The sequence below is a fragment of the Rosa chinensis genome, chromosome 7 (genome assembly GCF_002994745.2).
Source record: "Rosa chinensis cultivar Old Blush chromosome 7, RchiOBHm-V2, whole genome shotgun sequence".
NCBI lineage: Eukaryota > Viridiplantae > Streptophyta > Magnoliopsida > Rosales > Rosaceae > Rosa > Rosa chinensis.
The window spans coordinates 44,582,298-44,598,651 of record NC_037094.1 but is presented as its reverse complement, the minus strand read 5'-3'; the positions used below and the strand labels follow the sequence as shown (position 1 = coordinate 44,598,651).

General features: G+C 37.6%; 2 protein-coding genes across 3 annotated transcripts; one reads left to right on the top strand and one right to left on the bottom strand.

Annotated features, from left to right (window-relative positions):
• The first annotated feature begins 9,626 nt into the window (after positions 1-9,626).
• Positions 9,627-13,767, top strand: LOC112179644 (chloroplastic group IIB intron splicing facilitator CRS2-B, chloroplastic). Of its 2 annotated transcripts, none has more exons than XM_024318097.2 (10): positions 9,627-9,786; positions 9,927-10,100; positions 10,226-10,391; positions 10,493-10,577; positions 10,683-10,750; positions 11,605-11,655; positions 11,757-11,830; positions 12,823-12,881; positions 12,963-13,039; positions 13,457-13,767. In XM_024318097.2, the coding sequence occupies exons 2-10, from the start codon at positions 10,000-10,002 to the stop codon at positions 13,571-13,573; spliced, it is 798 nt and encodes a 265-aa protein (XP_024173865.1). In that variant the 5' UTR covers positions 9,627-9,786; positions 9,927-9,999; the 3' UTR covers positions 13,574-13,767. The 2 variants fall into 2 exon arrangements, with proteins under 2 accessions (XP_024173865.1, XP_024173866.1); XM_024318098.2 differs by having other exon boundaries at positions 9,754-9,825.
• A 213-nt stretch (positions 13,768-13,980) lies between these two features.
• Positions 13,981-15,856, bottom strand: LOC112179643 (tropinone reductase homolog At2g29290). Its single transcript, XM_024318096.2, has 5 exons — positions 15,716-15,856; positions 15,279-15,489; positions 14,851-15,070; positions 14,634-14,740; positions 13,981-14,480 (listed from the first exon to the last, which is right to left on the bottom strand). The coding sequence occupies exons 1-5, from the start codon at positions 15,814-15,816 to the stop codon at positions 14,289-14,291; spliced, it is 831 nt and encodes a 276-aa protein (XP_024173864.1). The 5' UTR covers positions 15,817-15,856; the 3' UTR covers positions 13,981-14,288.
• Between the last annotated feature and the right edge of the window lie 498 nt (positions 15,857-16,354).

The window sequence follows — 16,354 nt, the reverse complement described above, 5'->3', positions numbered from 1 at the left end:
TTATGTTGGATTCTCTAATGAAGAGGAAGGGTTTTCGAGCTAGTGATGCCAACACCTCCTAACATAAAACCTATGGACTAATGGGTCTCCTTTAGAAAGCATGATGAGAAAATGAGATGGTAATATCGCCTTATGGCGCAAGGCTTCTCACAAAACGCCCTGGAATCGACTACGATGAGATATACTCTCTCGTAATGGATGTTATTACACTCCACCACCTTGTTAGTTTGATAGTTGCCGAATAGCTGAACATGCAGCTTATGAATGTGGTCACTATGTATCTTTATGGGGATCTAGATATGGAATATACATGAAGGTTTATGGTAGACTTCAATTACCCAAGTCAAGTGGCTCTAGACCAAAGAGCGCGTATGCAATGAGGTTGAAATGCTCACTAAAGTGACAACTTGATTGGGAAGTTCTGGATTCTATTGCAGTTCATGTTGTTGACATGATCTTCATTGAAAGCCCTTAAAGAGTCAAGGGAACCATTGATTCGCTGAACACTTGAAATTCGAGTTTGAGATGAAGGATCATGGGAGAACTCGATTATGTCTCGGTTTGGAACTTGAGCAGCGTGTTGATGGATGCTTAGGCATTTTGACAAGGTCAAGCCTTCAAGCACGCCCATGATTGTCCGTAGGCAAAGATGATAGAGGCAGAAGTGCCCTACTTGAGTACCATAGGCGCATTATTGTACTTAGCTCAATACACAAAACTGATTATCTCATTTGCAGTGAACTTATTAGCTAGATATAGCTCTGCGCCAAAATGATGCCATTGGACTGGTGATATGGGCTTCTTCTATCCCTATAGAGAGATGATGGATTCAGACCCATCACATATCAGGAACGCCGTCAACGCTGGTCTACATCCTCTATCCCCATCCAAAAATGGCATTAACGTTTTGGAATGTTTTACTGATTCTGGGCATCTCTTTGACCCACACAAAGATTATTCCCAAACTGATTATGTGTTCATCATGGGTAAGACCACGATATCTTGGAGGTCTACAGTCACTATATCTTCGATCCATGCAGAGATTATTGCTCTTTGATAGCTAAATTTATAAGTTATTGATTTTCCTTATTCCTTATTCACACTTAAGATTGTCAATTGTAGTAAGGGTAAACAAGGGTCTTTCCAGCATAAAACTAAGGTTCTAACTACTCAAAATAATGTCACAAAAGTGACCACTGTTCCTAGCAAACAGAAGTCGAAAATCTAATTAAAAACCTAATGTAAAATATTCAGAAAATTATGAAAATTTACAGAGATGAGAGATGTACTTAACACACAGGGAGTCAAGCACACAAAATTTGGTGAGTTTTGTAATTGATTTACTATTCTAAACAAATATGAAAAGATAGAGTACAGAAGCTGAAAATAACAAAAACTGGTTTTAAGATGAGTTTTGAAATCAATGAAAATAAAGCTAGCTAGGGAGGATGCATCCACCTCCGACAATCACACGCAAGATAACTTGTTCAATCTTAATTTAATTAATCTAGATGAAGATGCTCAGGTTGGCTCGGTACGCTTGAACACAACCTATTACCCTTTCTTACTTCATACTCTAGGCAGGAAGTGCTCTACACCTAGACTATTCCCAAGCAATGCAACCTAAAGGTACGCTTATTAGATTTAACATACGTAGATCCTTAAGGTCTAAAAGAGTTTGAGACATCACTAGCCATCACAATAAACTTAGTACCTTGCTAAACCTAGGACTTAGTTTACTTGATAGTGAAAACTAACATTTGCTTCTTTAGAAGGTTTGAGGAATCCAACTATTGATCCAGGCATCAAACAATTAAAGCGGTAGAATCCTAACATGCATACTAAGTGTGCACTTAAAGCATACAAGCAAGCATTCATCAATGGGAAAGTGTAAACAAAAGTCTCATCTTGAATTAAAAGAAAATAACATCAAAGGTCAAATCATCTTGTAGTTCATGTTTAGGGGCTTCAAGCAGCCCCCTAACTAATAAAACCCTAGTTAAACATAGAACTATAGAAGAAACAAAACAAATAAAGAAGGGGAGGATGCTGCAGATTGATCTCCTTTTATATGCTTAGAGGTTGCCTTCATCTTTCTTGTTGTGTAGGAAATCCAAAACCTAAAAGAATTAAGGTTCACGTGCTTAGGTGGAGTTTTCCTATTGGCTCTTGAACTTGATAACTTATTCCAACCATTCACATTGTATCATTTGTCCATAATAAACTGAAATATGAAGCACAAACTCGTCCTCGGGCCTCTTAGTGTGATTTGGGCCTCGAAACATAAATTCCCGTCCAACCTCAGATTCACACGCAGCCTGACCTTCTTATACTAATTTAGCAATAACTTCTTTTAGAAAAATGATACTGACAAGCCGTAAAAATATCTGGAAACTAGACATCCAAATCTTTCCATTAATATAAAGATCATCCTCTGGATCGTTGTGAGTTGATCTCAGTGATCTGTCGAAATTGACTGATCTGCACAGGCAGATTTGCCGATTTTGCCTTTCAATCCTTCTTTTACTTCTTTTCTTCTTCTTTACTCCAAGATACCTATAAAACAAATAAATAACGTAAATAAATAGAAAATACACTAAACTAATAAAGAAAGTATAGAGACTAATGCTATTAACATCGCATAATTATGCTCTTGTCAAATACCCCCACACTTAAGCTTTGGTAGTCCCTAGCAAACAAAGAACAATATATTAGAACAAAGACACGGACCTAATATCTTCCAAACATCTTAGAGAACTTATAATGCCCACAGCTATGGTCAACAAGATTCAAGCAGTCATGAAATTAAACTCATAATCAAACTTAAGAGCTAATGTACTTTGATAACCATCATGCTCAAAATATAATGTGAAGATAATCAAAACCAATGCAACAAAAGAAAACCTAACATCTTCATGCTTCAAACAAGGTTCAACTTAATTTCTCACAAAGATGCTCTCAATTTCTTTTCACTCATGATTTTCTGACTTTAATGCACACAATCCTAAAATTGCTACGTGAGAGAGATGATATATATAAGGCAACAAAAAGCTCACGTAGATAGCATGACAAGGAAAACTCTTTCTAATAATACTTTTTCTTTATAAAGATTTCACGAACGATACTAGCATAAGACCAAATGAACCCAAGCCATAGGCCCATCTCCATGCACAAATATCCACAGACCAACTGCTGTCCCCAATGATCAAATAGGTCTTTCACTCAAGGTTTTAATGGGGCCAAGGGTTGAGGTTTAATAGAAAGAAAGGATAGGAACATTCAAAGATCCTAAAGAACTTAGTGGAGCACTAGAAGAACATAAGAGATAACAAAATCTTAAAACTCCTTAAGGTAATCAATCTTCGAACACATGAAGCAAGACATTTTTCAAGGCCAGATGTCATTTTCTTGGGCCTTTGCTTCATTCTAAATCTTTCTTTTAACACCTGTTAAATAGAACAAAGACCAAATTTTATCGAACAGGCCTTCAATTCAAAATAAACTCCTTATTCACAAAGGGGGGACTAAAATCCATTCACACTTTTTTTTTCTTTTTCTCTTTAGCCGTATACTTTTTTTTTTTTTCATTTTTTTCTTTCTTTTTCTACATACATATATTTTTTATGGACAGGTCTTACCACACACTTGCTTACAAAAGTACCTCAAACATAAATATATCTCTAAAAATATTTGCTCCACTAATTCCTTAGGATAGAGTAAGGATATATCTAGACTAAGCTTTAAGGGTAGGAATTTGTGGATGATGAAAGAAAAGGCTTAATGTCGGCTCAAGGGGGTTAATTAGGAGGTTCACATCTTGTGTGCATAAAAGGGACACCGGTTAATTTGGTTATGGTGGTAAATCTTAGTGCCTTTATCCCTTCAAATATTGTTCAAGCATTAGATTGGCAAAAAGTTTCGATAAGCATGAAATACAAGTTCTAGCATTCTCTAGTCACATTAAAAGTTGTGGTCAATATACATAGTCAAGATGAAACGACATGTGAAATCAACAATTCCTCATCAAGAAAATAGGATGATCTAATGTAATACCACTCAGAAAAGAATAGCACATATAAATGCTCAATAACTGATAGGAGCATTTTAATGCAACGTTTTAAATGTTATTTCCTCATATTTACTTAGTTGTTTCCTTAATTAAATAGAATTTTAATAAAAGTTTCTATTTTTAGGAATTGTAATAAAAGTTTCTATTTTTAGCTCCCATGGAGCAAGTGGAGCAGAAATGAGCTTAAAGGAGAAAGAGAAGTAAAGAAACGTTGGAAGTAGCTAAGGCAAGGCACAAGGGCTGCAAAATTGAGCTGAAACGAAGAAATGAAGTTTTCCTGGTCCAGCCAGGAAATCCTGATTTAGCCAGGAAATCCTATTCAAAATAGGAAACTTTATCAAAACAAGATTCCTGAGTCAACCAGGAAGCATGGTCGGAAAAATGAAGACAAATGGCGAAAACTGAGGAGTCCTGAAGGCATTAGGAGACCAAATGGCTTGAAGAAGACGCAAGAAAGCTCAAGATCCTTCTAGATTATTTGTGATTTTCGGCAAAAGAAGAAACCTAATTAATTTAGGGTTCTTTGGGACGTGAAAGAGATATTTTTGGGAACAAATCTTCATTTTTGTCTTGAAAGTCAAGAGAAGGATCAAAGATATGACTTTGGAATTATCTTGGAAGAGTTTCAAGGGATGGCAAAGTGTGTGCAACAAGAAAAGGTCCAAAACAAGTCCAGATTCATTCCTATTTTCACTCAAGACTCCTTTTGTCTCCATTGTGTTCTAAATTGTTCTCATTAATGGGTCAATTGATATAATGAAGATGTCATTTCAAGGCTCACCATGCGTGAAGATAAATAGGAGAAGTTGGAACTGTATTCCTCTGGAAACTTCATCACTTCTGGTTTGGCTGATGGGAGGTGGTAGAACAAGAACATGCATAGGGAAGAAACCAAAAAGGGCTGAATTGAAAGTTCAATGTCAAAATTTTGAGAGTAAGGTCTAAATACCAAATTGGAGGTTTGAATAGAACCACCCAAGCATCAATCCAGATAGTTTAAAATTTTTGTTTAATGTAATTTTAAAAATTTGGGTGCGGCTATTGCCACCCTACCATTTTTTTTTTTGAATAAAGGGTCGGTGCGGCTGCCCTTAAGCCTCGATTAATGAAACTGTCGAATATAAAGGGGGGGGGGACATTAAGCCTAAACCCCTAATTACAATAAGCATCTAGAAAACGTCCTGAAATACTATCACGAGTCTTTACCAAATAACTGTATTCAACTAAGCACCAACTAGCAAAGAGCGCCCTACCATTTTTTTTTTTGAATAAAGGGCTGATGCGGCTGCCCTCAAGCCTCAATTAATGAAACTGTCGAATATAAGAGGGGGGGGGGACATTAAGCCTAAACCCTAATTACAATAAGCATCTAGAGAACGTCCTGAAATACTATCATGAGTCTCTACCAAATAACTGTATTCAACTATGCACTAACTAGCAAATAGAGCTCTACTGGCGACTTCATTTGCTTTGACATAGCAGTGACATAACGGAGAGATAACTTGATATGTAACTCGATTATAACGTAGCATAATTACCATACACATAGCTTTCCTACTATGTTGCCGCCGGAAGATAACTCTGACGACACTTGGTCTCACCCTGCCATTAGGAGGTAGCGACCATTTGGCGAAGCAAGGAACTCACCGCCTACCTAGACCAGACAAGGCACGTTGAGTGCACACATAGACACATAGCTCGACTAGCCCTACAGAATTGCTATAGGAACTTATTACTCGTAAAAAGCTCAATCTAATTAAACAACATAAATAAATAAGGGGGGTGAAATTTGCACACCCCTCTTTACATTTGGCACACCCTTCCTAATTTTTTGATATTTTCTAATTTCCTCTTATGTTTATTTCCCATATTACCCTTCTTCTCCAACATTTTTCTTCAGTCTCTCTCTCTCTCTCGCTCTCGTGCTCCTACCGGCGACCCGATTCCATCTTCGCCGTCCGGCCATGACATGACGGCGGACCACCATCAATCGAAGCATCTCTTCATCGTTGACCTCTTGGCGGTCTCAGATCATCCAGGCATTGGCTGTAGAAAGAGAATCGAAGGCCCGAAGTTCATGATCCTCTGACAGTTTTAGGGCAAGTTCTGGCAACTCCGGAGTCTGGCCACCCCACGACGGCACACCGGCGTCGTTCTCTTAGTCTCTACGTCTCCGTCACACTTCTTGTAGTAGTTCGTTCAATCGTTGACTGTGGAGGAAGAATTGACGATGTGAAGTTTTTGGAGCTCCGACGGTCATCATCGAATTCCGGCCACCGAGACACCACTGGAGTCGCCTTTGACCTGGATCTTCATGCACTGGAGGCCCTTGCAATTCCCCCACTGCAAAACGAACTAGGACGTCGTCGTTTTATCAAGACTCGATCTCAACAGCAGTGACCTATCCCCTCTGGTTCTGTCTCTAGAATTCTTGGTGTCGTTAATATTGGCATGCCTCACAGTCTCTTTTCATCTCCTTTTGTACACCTGTCCACCAGAAATCACAGCGATTGGTTTTCAGTTTTGATGGATGGGTGTTGGTTTTCAGTTTTGATGGATGGGTGTTTTGATTGTTTCTGCTGTCGTCAGAGTTCACTATGCTTGGCGATCAGTCTGTGTCACTGCGTTTCGAATGGTTTGGCCCCCTCTCTGATTGCTGCAGAAGCTTTGGCTCTGCAACTGGTCTGTTCTCTCTTTGATTGAGAGGATGAGATGCAGCTTTGAGTTGGTTGGAGAAGAAGGGTAATATGGGAAATAAACATAAGAGGAGATTAGAAAATATTAAAAAATTAGGAAGGGTGTGCCAAATGTAAAGAGGGGTGTGCAAATTTCACCCCCATAAATAACTACTTTAAAGTAAAAAATAGGTAGGGCAGGGCCCAAAACTTAAGCCCAAACCCAAACCCGGATAGCAAGGAAAGCATAGCCCACATGTAAGGCCCAATCCAAATCTTGTACAACTTTCACTGTCCTCTCACAATCCTTGTCATGCCACCACCTGCGACGGGGTGCCACCATCTGCCCGGAGTGCCCATGATGGTTGCTCCATCGCCGACATTCCACTAATCTGATCGTTCCACTGCCAGCACACCAGATCCCGCGCCTCACCAATCCAAAATTTCATACCTAGATCGGAGCTGCTATACCATCCAACACCCTTCCAGATCAAATTCAGAAGTCCACCAGTAATCTGCGACATTTGCACTCAGCCCGCCCTGCCGACAAGAATCGAACCACCACCCGCTAGCGACTGCGCGCGTTTCCCTCCCCCACCTCTCTCAAATTGGAGCAGCCTAGGTCGACCCCCACCGATTGAAATTTCCGCAGATGGAGACAGCTTGTCCGACGACAACGCCCTGAGGGCATGCTGCAAGACGGAGAGGAGAAATTTTTTTGAAAACCTAAAGCGCGTGCAGGGGCGTTCCAAGAGCTTTTGGTGAATTAGTTTAACTAGTTTGTCAATTTTGATAGACACCCTACCATTTTCTTTGTTCACCCTACAAATATTTAAACTATTGAAAGACTATATTACCCAAATACAAAATGACTAATAAGTACACTAATTTCTAAAATTCAAATATGTAAGGAAAAACTAAATACATAACTATTAAATACAAAACTACTTAATTTCTCTTCTGATAACGTTAATCTTCATCTTCTCCATCCAAATTTCAATTTATTACAATTTTCTTTTTTATCTTTTTGTTGCGTCCTCATCGTTAATTCGTTATTCAATTTACAAAACCATTAGTGTTAACTTTATCAAAATCTTTGTAATACCTTTATGAACACCGAAAGTAAAAAATTTAAAACACAAAAAAAACAAATCAATCTTTGCTTCATTACTCATAGTAACACTTACTAATTTTTTTAATATGGATTGAAATAAACGAACATTGAAACTGAATGGAAAAAATAAAAAAAATGGAAGTAAATCAAATTATGATTTTAATAGGAAACTTTAATATATTTTAGTATGTCTTTTTAATTGATATAAATTAAATGAGAAATTTTTGTTAAACAAAATTTCTTTTTTAATTTGATCTGTTATATGATGGATGATATTCTTGGAAAGAAAAATGGGCTAGATAAGTAAATCGAATAATTGAAATTAAAATGTAGGGTGTAATGAGCAAGTAGGGTGAACAAAAAAAATTATAGGGTGGCAATAGCAGTACCCTTTCAAAAATTAGATATTAATTTTCAAAACAAAATTAAAAATTTTTTATATTAATATTGTATGATTAATCTCATTATTAATTGATTAATTAATTAATCTAGTTATGTAAGTTTAACATTATTTTGAAGGGCTACGACAAGATTGAGCCACTCTTAGGGTCATATTATATAGCAATACAATAATATTCCAGAGGGAGAGCAAGAGCAACCCTAGCTTCGCCCTAGGCTCTTCACGATGAGTTCAGCGTCGACACACGGCGTTCGACGGGCTGTGCCTTGGTTTGTGGAGATGCGTTGGTGGTGCCGTCGAGGGCAGGTGAAAAATCTGTGTTGGGTTTGTGGTTGTTGGATCCCGATAAATTGCAAATCGGAGATCGGCCATCTAGTTTTGAAGCAGCAGATCTTATTTATTTATTTTTAGATCTGAGGTCGTCGTCTGGATGCTTGGTCTGACACCAAAGATTCTTTACTGGTGAGGTTTCAAGATCGAGGACTATTGTTTGTCTATAGGACTCAACTAGTTTGGTGGTTTTTAATCGACATCTGATGATGGGGTGGCATGGCCGGCCGCTAGAGGGCGTAACGGCGGCAGAGGCAGGACAACAGTGGGTTAGGGTTTTTGCTCCTTTGGCTCGGGTTTGGGCTTGGGTCGTTAGGCTTGGGCTCAACCTTGGAGTAGGTGGCTCTAATCTAAGGGCCTTCAAGGAGAGCAACCTGTTGCCGACCTAGCACTCTCTTAAGTTCTCTATGCTATTAGACAACTGGATACAAGTCTTTTTAGTAGAAGTTACATCTATGATGAGCTTTTCTAAGATGTTTCTAGTTGTTATTTGTACCACAATTACATGTTGGCAAATTAGACTAGATGATTGATTTTTCCTCAGGAAGCAAGGTTGTTCTTGCTTGGTTAGGCTTGCTTTCCAGCGAGCATCCCTTTAGACTTTGATGAGTTTAATATTGACTTAGATAGGTTGTCTGATTTTTTTTTATATTAGATTTCTTGTATAAGTGCATGTTAGACTTTGACCTATTTTATGGCTTGATTATCTAATGAAATCAATTGCAATTCAAAAAAAAAAAAAAAATTGAATTAATGAACTAATCAAATTTTTAAGTGTAAATAGTGGATTGGAGGCAAATTATCTTTTATTGGCGCATTGTGTAAACTGGAACCAATTGCCAATGTTGGATGGACAATGATTGCCAATACCAATTTGGTTGGCAAATCAACAATTGTCATTAGTTCATAGATGCATTTGCTCTAACAAGATGAATGAATAACACTGTTGGGATGACCATCTAGGCTGACTTGAGGATGACTGGTTAAGCTGGAAAGTAGATACCTGAATTTTGTTGAGGATGCCCAGTTCCGTGGTACTCATTAGAAAAATTTATTAGAAAAATTTTCTATTAAAATGGAGGTAACTTCCCAAAATACCCTTCAAAACCCGGCCAAGTAGCCCAAAAAATCTCAGCCATCGTTAAACCCAGTGGCTGTTCCAGTCTCACGCTCCACCTTCTTCATTTTATACGTCGAGGTGAGGAATCTTGTTTCATCATTTGTCTCCTTAGAATTCGTATGGGTTTTCTTAAATTTGACTTCTTTATACTTTAGCTATCCATGTAATTGGCTCTTCATAGCTGCTTCATCAATTAATCATTCATCCCTTTGTTGCAGAACGCATCTACTTGAGTTCTGATAAGAGCTCTCGTTGCACTAGTTTCTATACTGTGGTGGGTGACGCCTATCCATGGCAGCAATCTCTCTCTTTTCCTCTGCGACTAGTCTCCCCACCCTTTGGAGCTCGCTGTCACCGCCATTGCCTCGAACCGAAGAAGCTCTCGGTACCCTGTAAGTGAAACCTACTCTGCTTTTTTTTGTTGTTGTTGTTACCGGCCAATTTCTCCATAAATTGTCTGATATGTTTGTCCTGGTTTTGTGCATGTAAACGTGTTGCATATATCATATCCACGAAGACCCGGTAGAACTCGTTTTCTGAACAAGTGTTCAGTTTCAACAAGTTTTTCAGTACAAGCTTCCTTGCCGGAGAATAATAGCGATAGATTTAAAGTGGAATACACTCCTTGGATGATTGTTGGATTGGGTAACCCTGGAAATAAGTACCACGGAACTAGGCACAATGTAATTTTTGCTCATGTATTTATTTGTTTAGCTATTTTTCAATTATGTGCTATCAGCTATGCAAAGACTAAGCTTTTTCATGTGGTTTTTTTGCATCTCAGGTTGGTTTTGAAATGATAGATAGTATTTCCAAGACGCAGGGCATTGTGATGAATACAATTCAGTCAAAGTCGCTGGTTGGAATAGGTCGGTCGTCAGTGGTATTTTGATCGCTTCCGTCCTTGTAACTTTTATTTTCATACTCTTTTATGTGTTGGTGTTCATTCAGATTTCCTGGTGTGATCAGTACAGGTTCCATTGGAGAGGTACCAATTTTGGTGGTGAAGCCTCAAGCTTACATGAATTATAGTGGGGAAGCGGTGTGTTCTCATCATCTGTGTTTGCTATCTTGAGTTAATATAGGTTCATTTTGGTGTTATATACGTTCGATCGTGTCTTATTACTTTATACCTGAAACTCTGGGACATCCCAAAGGAAATGACTGGGTTTGCTTGACATATTATTAGAGTCAGAGTCTTAAATTGTTGTTGCAGTAAGTGGTATGACTCAGTGAACTTGAAAATGGCCCCTTATTGCTATGATTATTTCTATTTTCCTCAATGCTATAATCGGTCTTTGGTTGCCAACAATGGGTTAGTAGGAATCCCATGGTTTTCTCTCCTCACAGTGGTCTGGGGTTCAATTTCCCTCTCAGTAGCTGCCTAGCTATTTGCTCGATTTTCCTGTTTCTTAAAGATTGTAGTTTTGGCAGTTGCTGCAGTTTCAACCCCAGCCCAAGAAGCTGGTTTGGGGGAACTCTGGGTAGCTAAAAAAAAGCTGAAGGGCTGTACCATTTAATGCCTGGGCGATATGTAAATATTGCTGAAGTGGCTCCAAAGTGTTCTATCTTAAAAACATCACAATTATTTACCCATCCATTTACAGAGGTCTAACCTACGGCATTGAGTACAAAATCTTAAAATGTTTGAGAAATAGAAATCATATCTTAGTTTTGGATAGTCATGTTTTCTGGATGATTATAGTTCATCCATATAACATTGTGATCAACAGTGTTTTTCCTTGTGCTTTTGTTGATGAGTGTACTTATTTCAAAATTATTTATGAACAATAATTGCATATATCTCCTTTTATTTACTCATAATTGGAATTGAATGTGATTCTAGAAACCTTAAGATGGATTCTTTGTCACCTATTCTCATTTCTGGTTCTTAAGGTTGGACCACTTGCAGCATATTATCAAGTACCTCTACGTCATATATTATTGGTATGCATTTTTTTATTTTTTTTATCTTAATCTTCGTTCAGACTAAATCAATCTTCAACTTGAATATGACATTATATGTTGTCCGGAATATGGACTTGTAGGTTTATGATGAGATGAGCCTACCAAATGGTGTTTTAAGATTGCAGCAAAAAGGAGGACATGGCTATCACAATGGGTACGTAACTATGTATGAACAGTACTTGAACTGAATTCATGATCTTGAATTTGCAGAAGAATAGTTTATCTTTTGAACTTTTGATTCAAGGAAAGTTAGTTTGATTCTTTTCTTCTATTAAGGAATATATAACGTGTATTTGTCTGACTAATCTCTAACTGTGATTTGAACATTTGAAAACTAACAACTTGCCAAAGGAAGTCACTTCTGTGGGAATTATATTTTCTGTACTATTCCAGTTAATGTCCGGAGCTGTTAGATTAACTTCATTACTGAGGTCTTAAAGAACCCAGATTTAAAGTCATTCTATTTGTATCATCCATGTTTTGGACTCTGTATCAGTTTTATATGTTTCTAATTCTTTGCTAGTATATTTCCTCGTACTAGTTTTAATCAACTAATGAAAAGGATGAAATGCTGAGAAAGGGAATTTACCAAAAAAAAAAAAAAAACAGAGAGAGAGAGAGAGAGAATAAAAAAAGAAAAGAAAAAGAATTGTGCTGGGATGGTTAAGAAGGAATTTGAAGGATTAATCTAATTATGGATGTCCGGTGGATGGCATCTCAAGTAGCTCAAACTATTTTCAATCATGTTTTCAGAGAAGCTAATTTCGTTGCTGATGTGATAGTAGAAAGTGGTCATGTTCTAGATCGAGCTACTTGGGAGCATTCTTGTCCTCTTTCGGCTGCTAATGCCTTATTCTTTGATCAAACTAGCCCGGTTGTATAAGGGGCCTCTTTGTAGTCGTCTTCTTTAGTTTTGTTCATCGGAAAAAAAAAAGGAAAAAAAAGAAAGGTTACTGGAGTTGCTTGTTTCATATCTTCACGAAAAGAACTTGGCCTCTACAGGCCTTTACCTGAAAGAGATTTGGGTATTGCTTGTAGGATCTGTGTAATGCTTAGATCTAATTGAGTGAAAAAATGTCCCATTTATCCACTTCTCTCAATCTCATATCTCAAGATGTCCGTAATTTTATTTTCTCGTTGTCACAGTGTGAAGAGTGTAGTGGGCCATCTGGATGGCTGCCGTGATTTTCCTCGCTTATGTATTGGTATGTTTCTTAATTACTATTTCCATGAAATTAAGTTAGCTTGCTTTAAGTGAAAATTAAAAAGTGATAATATGCATGCAGGTATTGGAAATCCACCTGGTACTATGGACATGAAAGCCTATCTTCTACAAAAATTCAGTACAGTAGAAAGACATCAGGTATATGATGGTTCCAACTATTTATGAGGTCGCTGCACATGACTAGGAACATTCTTAGTCGATTGTGCTGGTGTCTGTTGTGTTGCCTGATCTCTGTTCTGGACTAGCCATTACCCTTTTTCCATGGTCAAGTATCAATAAGGAGGAACTCCTGTTTAGGTCCTTTCGTAAGAAGATGGAACTCTCTTAGAAACCAATACATTAGTGATGAATGCTTCACTTTTTATTGGATCGTCACAGGGAAAAACTAAAGATCTCAATTTTAGTTATCAGTTGAGCTAGAGTCTATTTGGCTATGAAGTTGTATTGATCACTGCATTGGTCTCAGAAAAATCTTGTACACCAATTTGTTGCACTGCATTTCAATGACTGAACTTTGACCAATAACATCAACTTTTTACTGCTTATCTGAACCAGATTGATGCAGCACTGGGTCAAGGCGTTGAGGCTGTGAAGACACTGGTGCTAAATGGATTTGACCCGAATATCACTAGTTTCAATTTGAGGCAAAAATACAAGTATCACAAAGTGTAATGTCGAATTTACAGAACACAAGTCAATAGCACGATGTAACATATTTTATTTGAACCGGGAGGTGAGTTTGTCCTTGCACAGAATAGGTTAATCGTAGCAGTAATGTAATTTCTATTGTCTTAGTTTAGTTAATAATATGTAGCGAAAGAATGTCTTGAAAAACAACAAATTTCGGCTCCTCTGTGCTCAACTACTTCAGTAACTTGCTTCTGTATAACATTGGAGAATAACCATGGTTTGTACCCAAAGCTTGTGCTGGTTGTAGAGGATTGATTCTCCACATACACACCTTTTAGAGACAATTAACCAAAGAATCCAAACACCAACTAACTTGTAATTATGCAACTGAGTTCAGTATCACCACAACTTAATTTGCATTGTCAATCAGACAACTTGTAAAGACGTAATCAGACCAACTTCTTTCTTAAATTCCCAGAAATCAATCCTCAGCAGTAACAGTAACCTCTAAAGCAATATTATTGCAAGTTAAGTGGCATGGAAATAGCCAAGAAAGGAAATGAACACTACATTTTCATAAATCACACATTATAATTATTGCAAATTAAGAGAAAATATATCATTGATCCCCCAAAAGTTTTGGGCTAGCTCGACCATTGAATGTAGATGCAGTTCAGGAAGTTGAGCTTTATGTCATTATGGACTATACATGGATATTACACTGTCAAGGAATTTGTGATGTTTCGAATTCAAGGTCCTAGTCTTGAAAGCATAAGCTTATGCCATTAACAGTCATCCCTCCGTCAATGCAAATAGTCTGCCCAGTTATGTATGAGGCAGCAGGCAAGCACAGAAACGCCACCAAGGAAGAAACCTCTTCCGGCTCGCCAGGGCGTTGTAAAGGTGTTCGAGAGTTAATAGCCTCAAGCAACCTTTGGTTACTGAGAACCTGCATATGTTAAAGAAGAGAAAAACAAGAAGATAAATAAAGTAAATACATGACAAGCAGAGGATCCAGATATATATATAACTGGAACATAATGTAAAGTGAACTCTCTGCAAAACTAAGAAATGCATGAAAGAAATCAAGCACTGATATTACATCTTCAGCCATGGGAGTTCGTATGAACCAAGGTGCAACGCTGTTGATCCTAATATTGTCTTTTCCCCACTCGCAAGCCAAGTATCTTGCCAATTGGTTAATTGCTCCTGAAAAATATAATGAGAAGAGCCATTGATTTTAACCTTCAATTTCTGATAACAAAAAATGTAGGCAGAAATTTAATATTGAAAAGTCAAAACTAGGTTAGGAAAAAGACCTTTAGTGGCAGCGTAGACACTTCCAATCCCCCCAACTGTTACCACACCAGCAACAGAAGATATAAGAACAATGTTACCAGCTCCTGATGTTTTGAGGAGAGGATGTGCAAGTTGGCACATATTGTAATAAGAGTCAAGATTGGTTCCCATAAGAAATGAGTAATCTTCAGCTGTAATGTCAGTTGTTGGCTTTGCTATATTGGTTCCCACATTGTTTACCTGTGCAGCCAAACAATGGGAATTGGGTAAATCGAAAATGTTCACCTGGTCAGTTATTGACCAAGATAAATTAATAATGAGATAAAATCCTATTCATGATGCTTCTGTTATACTCAACTTAATTGCTTTAGAATTAACCACACGGTCAGATAAGGACAATATCAGTTGGTAATTAATATAGTACAAATGATATAAATGAAATACTTACAAGGATGTTTAGTTTCCCATTGAACAGTGATGAGACCTTCTTCATGAGCTCCTCTCGTTGGGGCTTTGAGACCAAATCACAGACAGAACCAGTGACTTGATTAAAACCCTTGGTCTTCCATTGACTCAACCGCTCATTGAGTTGGACTTCATTCCGGGAACAAGTATGGACCTTTGCACCTAGCCTTGCCAATTCCTCCACAATAGCATATCTAACAAGGAGATGAGGTAGTAAAACTATATTATATCAAAATTGGTGTAAGCTCAAACAGAACTATATTTCAGATAAATGAAAGACGGTGTTGCTGTTTGATGCACAGTTGAATTATTGACTCACTCAAAATGACAGTTTGAATTTCGGCGACTTTGGTTAATTTCTATAGTAACAGAACAAGACAAATAAAACCCAAGTGAAATTGAAGGAGAAGATCGACTAACCCAATGCCTTTGGTTCCCCCAGTGACAAGAGCAGTCATTCCCTCAAGAGACCATCTTCTATCTCTGCCGTCATTGCTAGTAGGATTATTTGGTTGAGCCATCTCCCTAGCCCTCTCTGTCTCCTTCTTTTCAGTCTCGATGGCCAAAATTTCAAGATACAAGAATGATATATATAGACCTTCTCATCAACTTTAGGAGTCAAGTCCTTGTTTCACAAGTCAAATTTGGTGGCCTCAAAGATAAAGTAATATATTGGTAGTCTGCTTTTTGATGATGTGACTAGTATGACTTGAGCACCTGAGAGCAAGTCTATCCGTAGTTAAGAAATGTCAATGTCGAAAAGTCAAGAAACTGTTCACTACCACTGGACGTTTCCACTCGTTTTGTTTCTTGACTAGTCAGATTTACTGTTCATTGAATTTTTTTTTTTTTAATTGGAAAATTGAAATAGATTTGGTGTGATTTTAATTTGGTTTGTATTATGTTTATTATGTGCTATGATTTTGAATATAAGGTGTGTGTTTTAATAAGAGGAATTTTCAAATACAACTTTTATTTCATAAAATTTATGCTTACATAATGAAAAACTAGGTATAAGTACAATACAATTACACAACATGCATAATCACCTAATTATTC

Excerpts from the sequence above, each read along its gene's own strand:
- LOC112179644 (XM_024318097.2), top strand. The coding sequence starts at position 10,000 with ATGGCAGCAATCTCTCTCTTTTCCTCTGCGACTAGTCTCCCCACCCTT. Across the intron at positions 10,578-10,682 it reads AAAGTCGCTGGTTGGAATAG|GTTCCATTGGAGAGGTACCA; the intron begins GTCGGTCGTCAG and ends TGATCAGTACAG. Across the intron at positions 11,831-12,822 it reads GGACATGGCTATCACAATGG|TGTGAAGAGTGTAGTGGGCC; the intron begins GTACGTAACTAT and ends TCGTTGTCACAG.
- LOC112179643 (XM_024318096.2), bottom strand. The coding sequence starts at position 15,816 with ATGGCTCAACCAAATAATCCTACTAGCAATGACGGCAGAGATAGAAGA. Across the intron at positions 15,490-15,715 it reads GGGGGAACCAAAGGCATTGG|ATATGCTATTGTGGAGGAAT; the intron begins GTTAGTCGATCT and ends TCTCCTTGTTAG. Across the intron at positions 14,741-14,850 it reads TGTCTACGCTGCCACTAAAG|GAGCAATTAACCAATTGGCA; the intron begins GTCTTTTTCCTA and ends TATATTTTTCAG.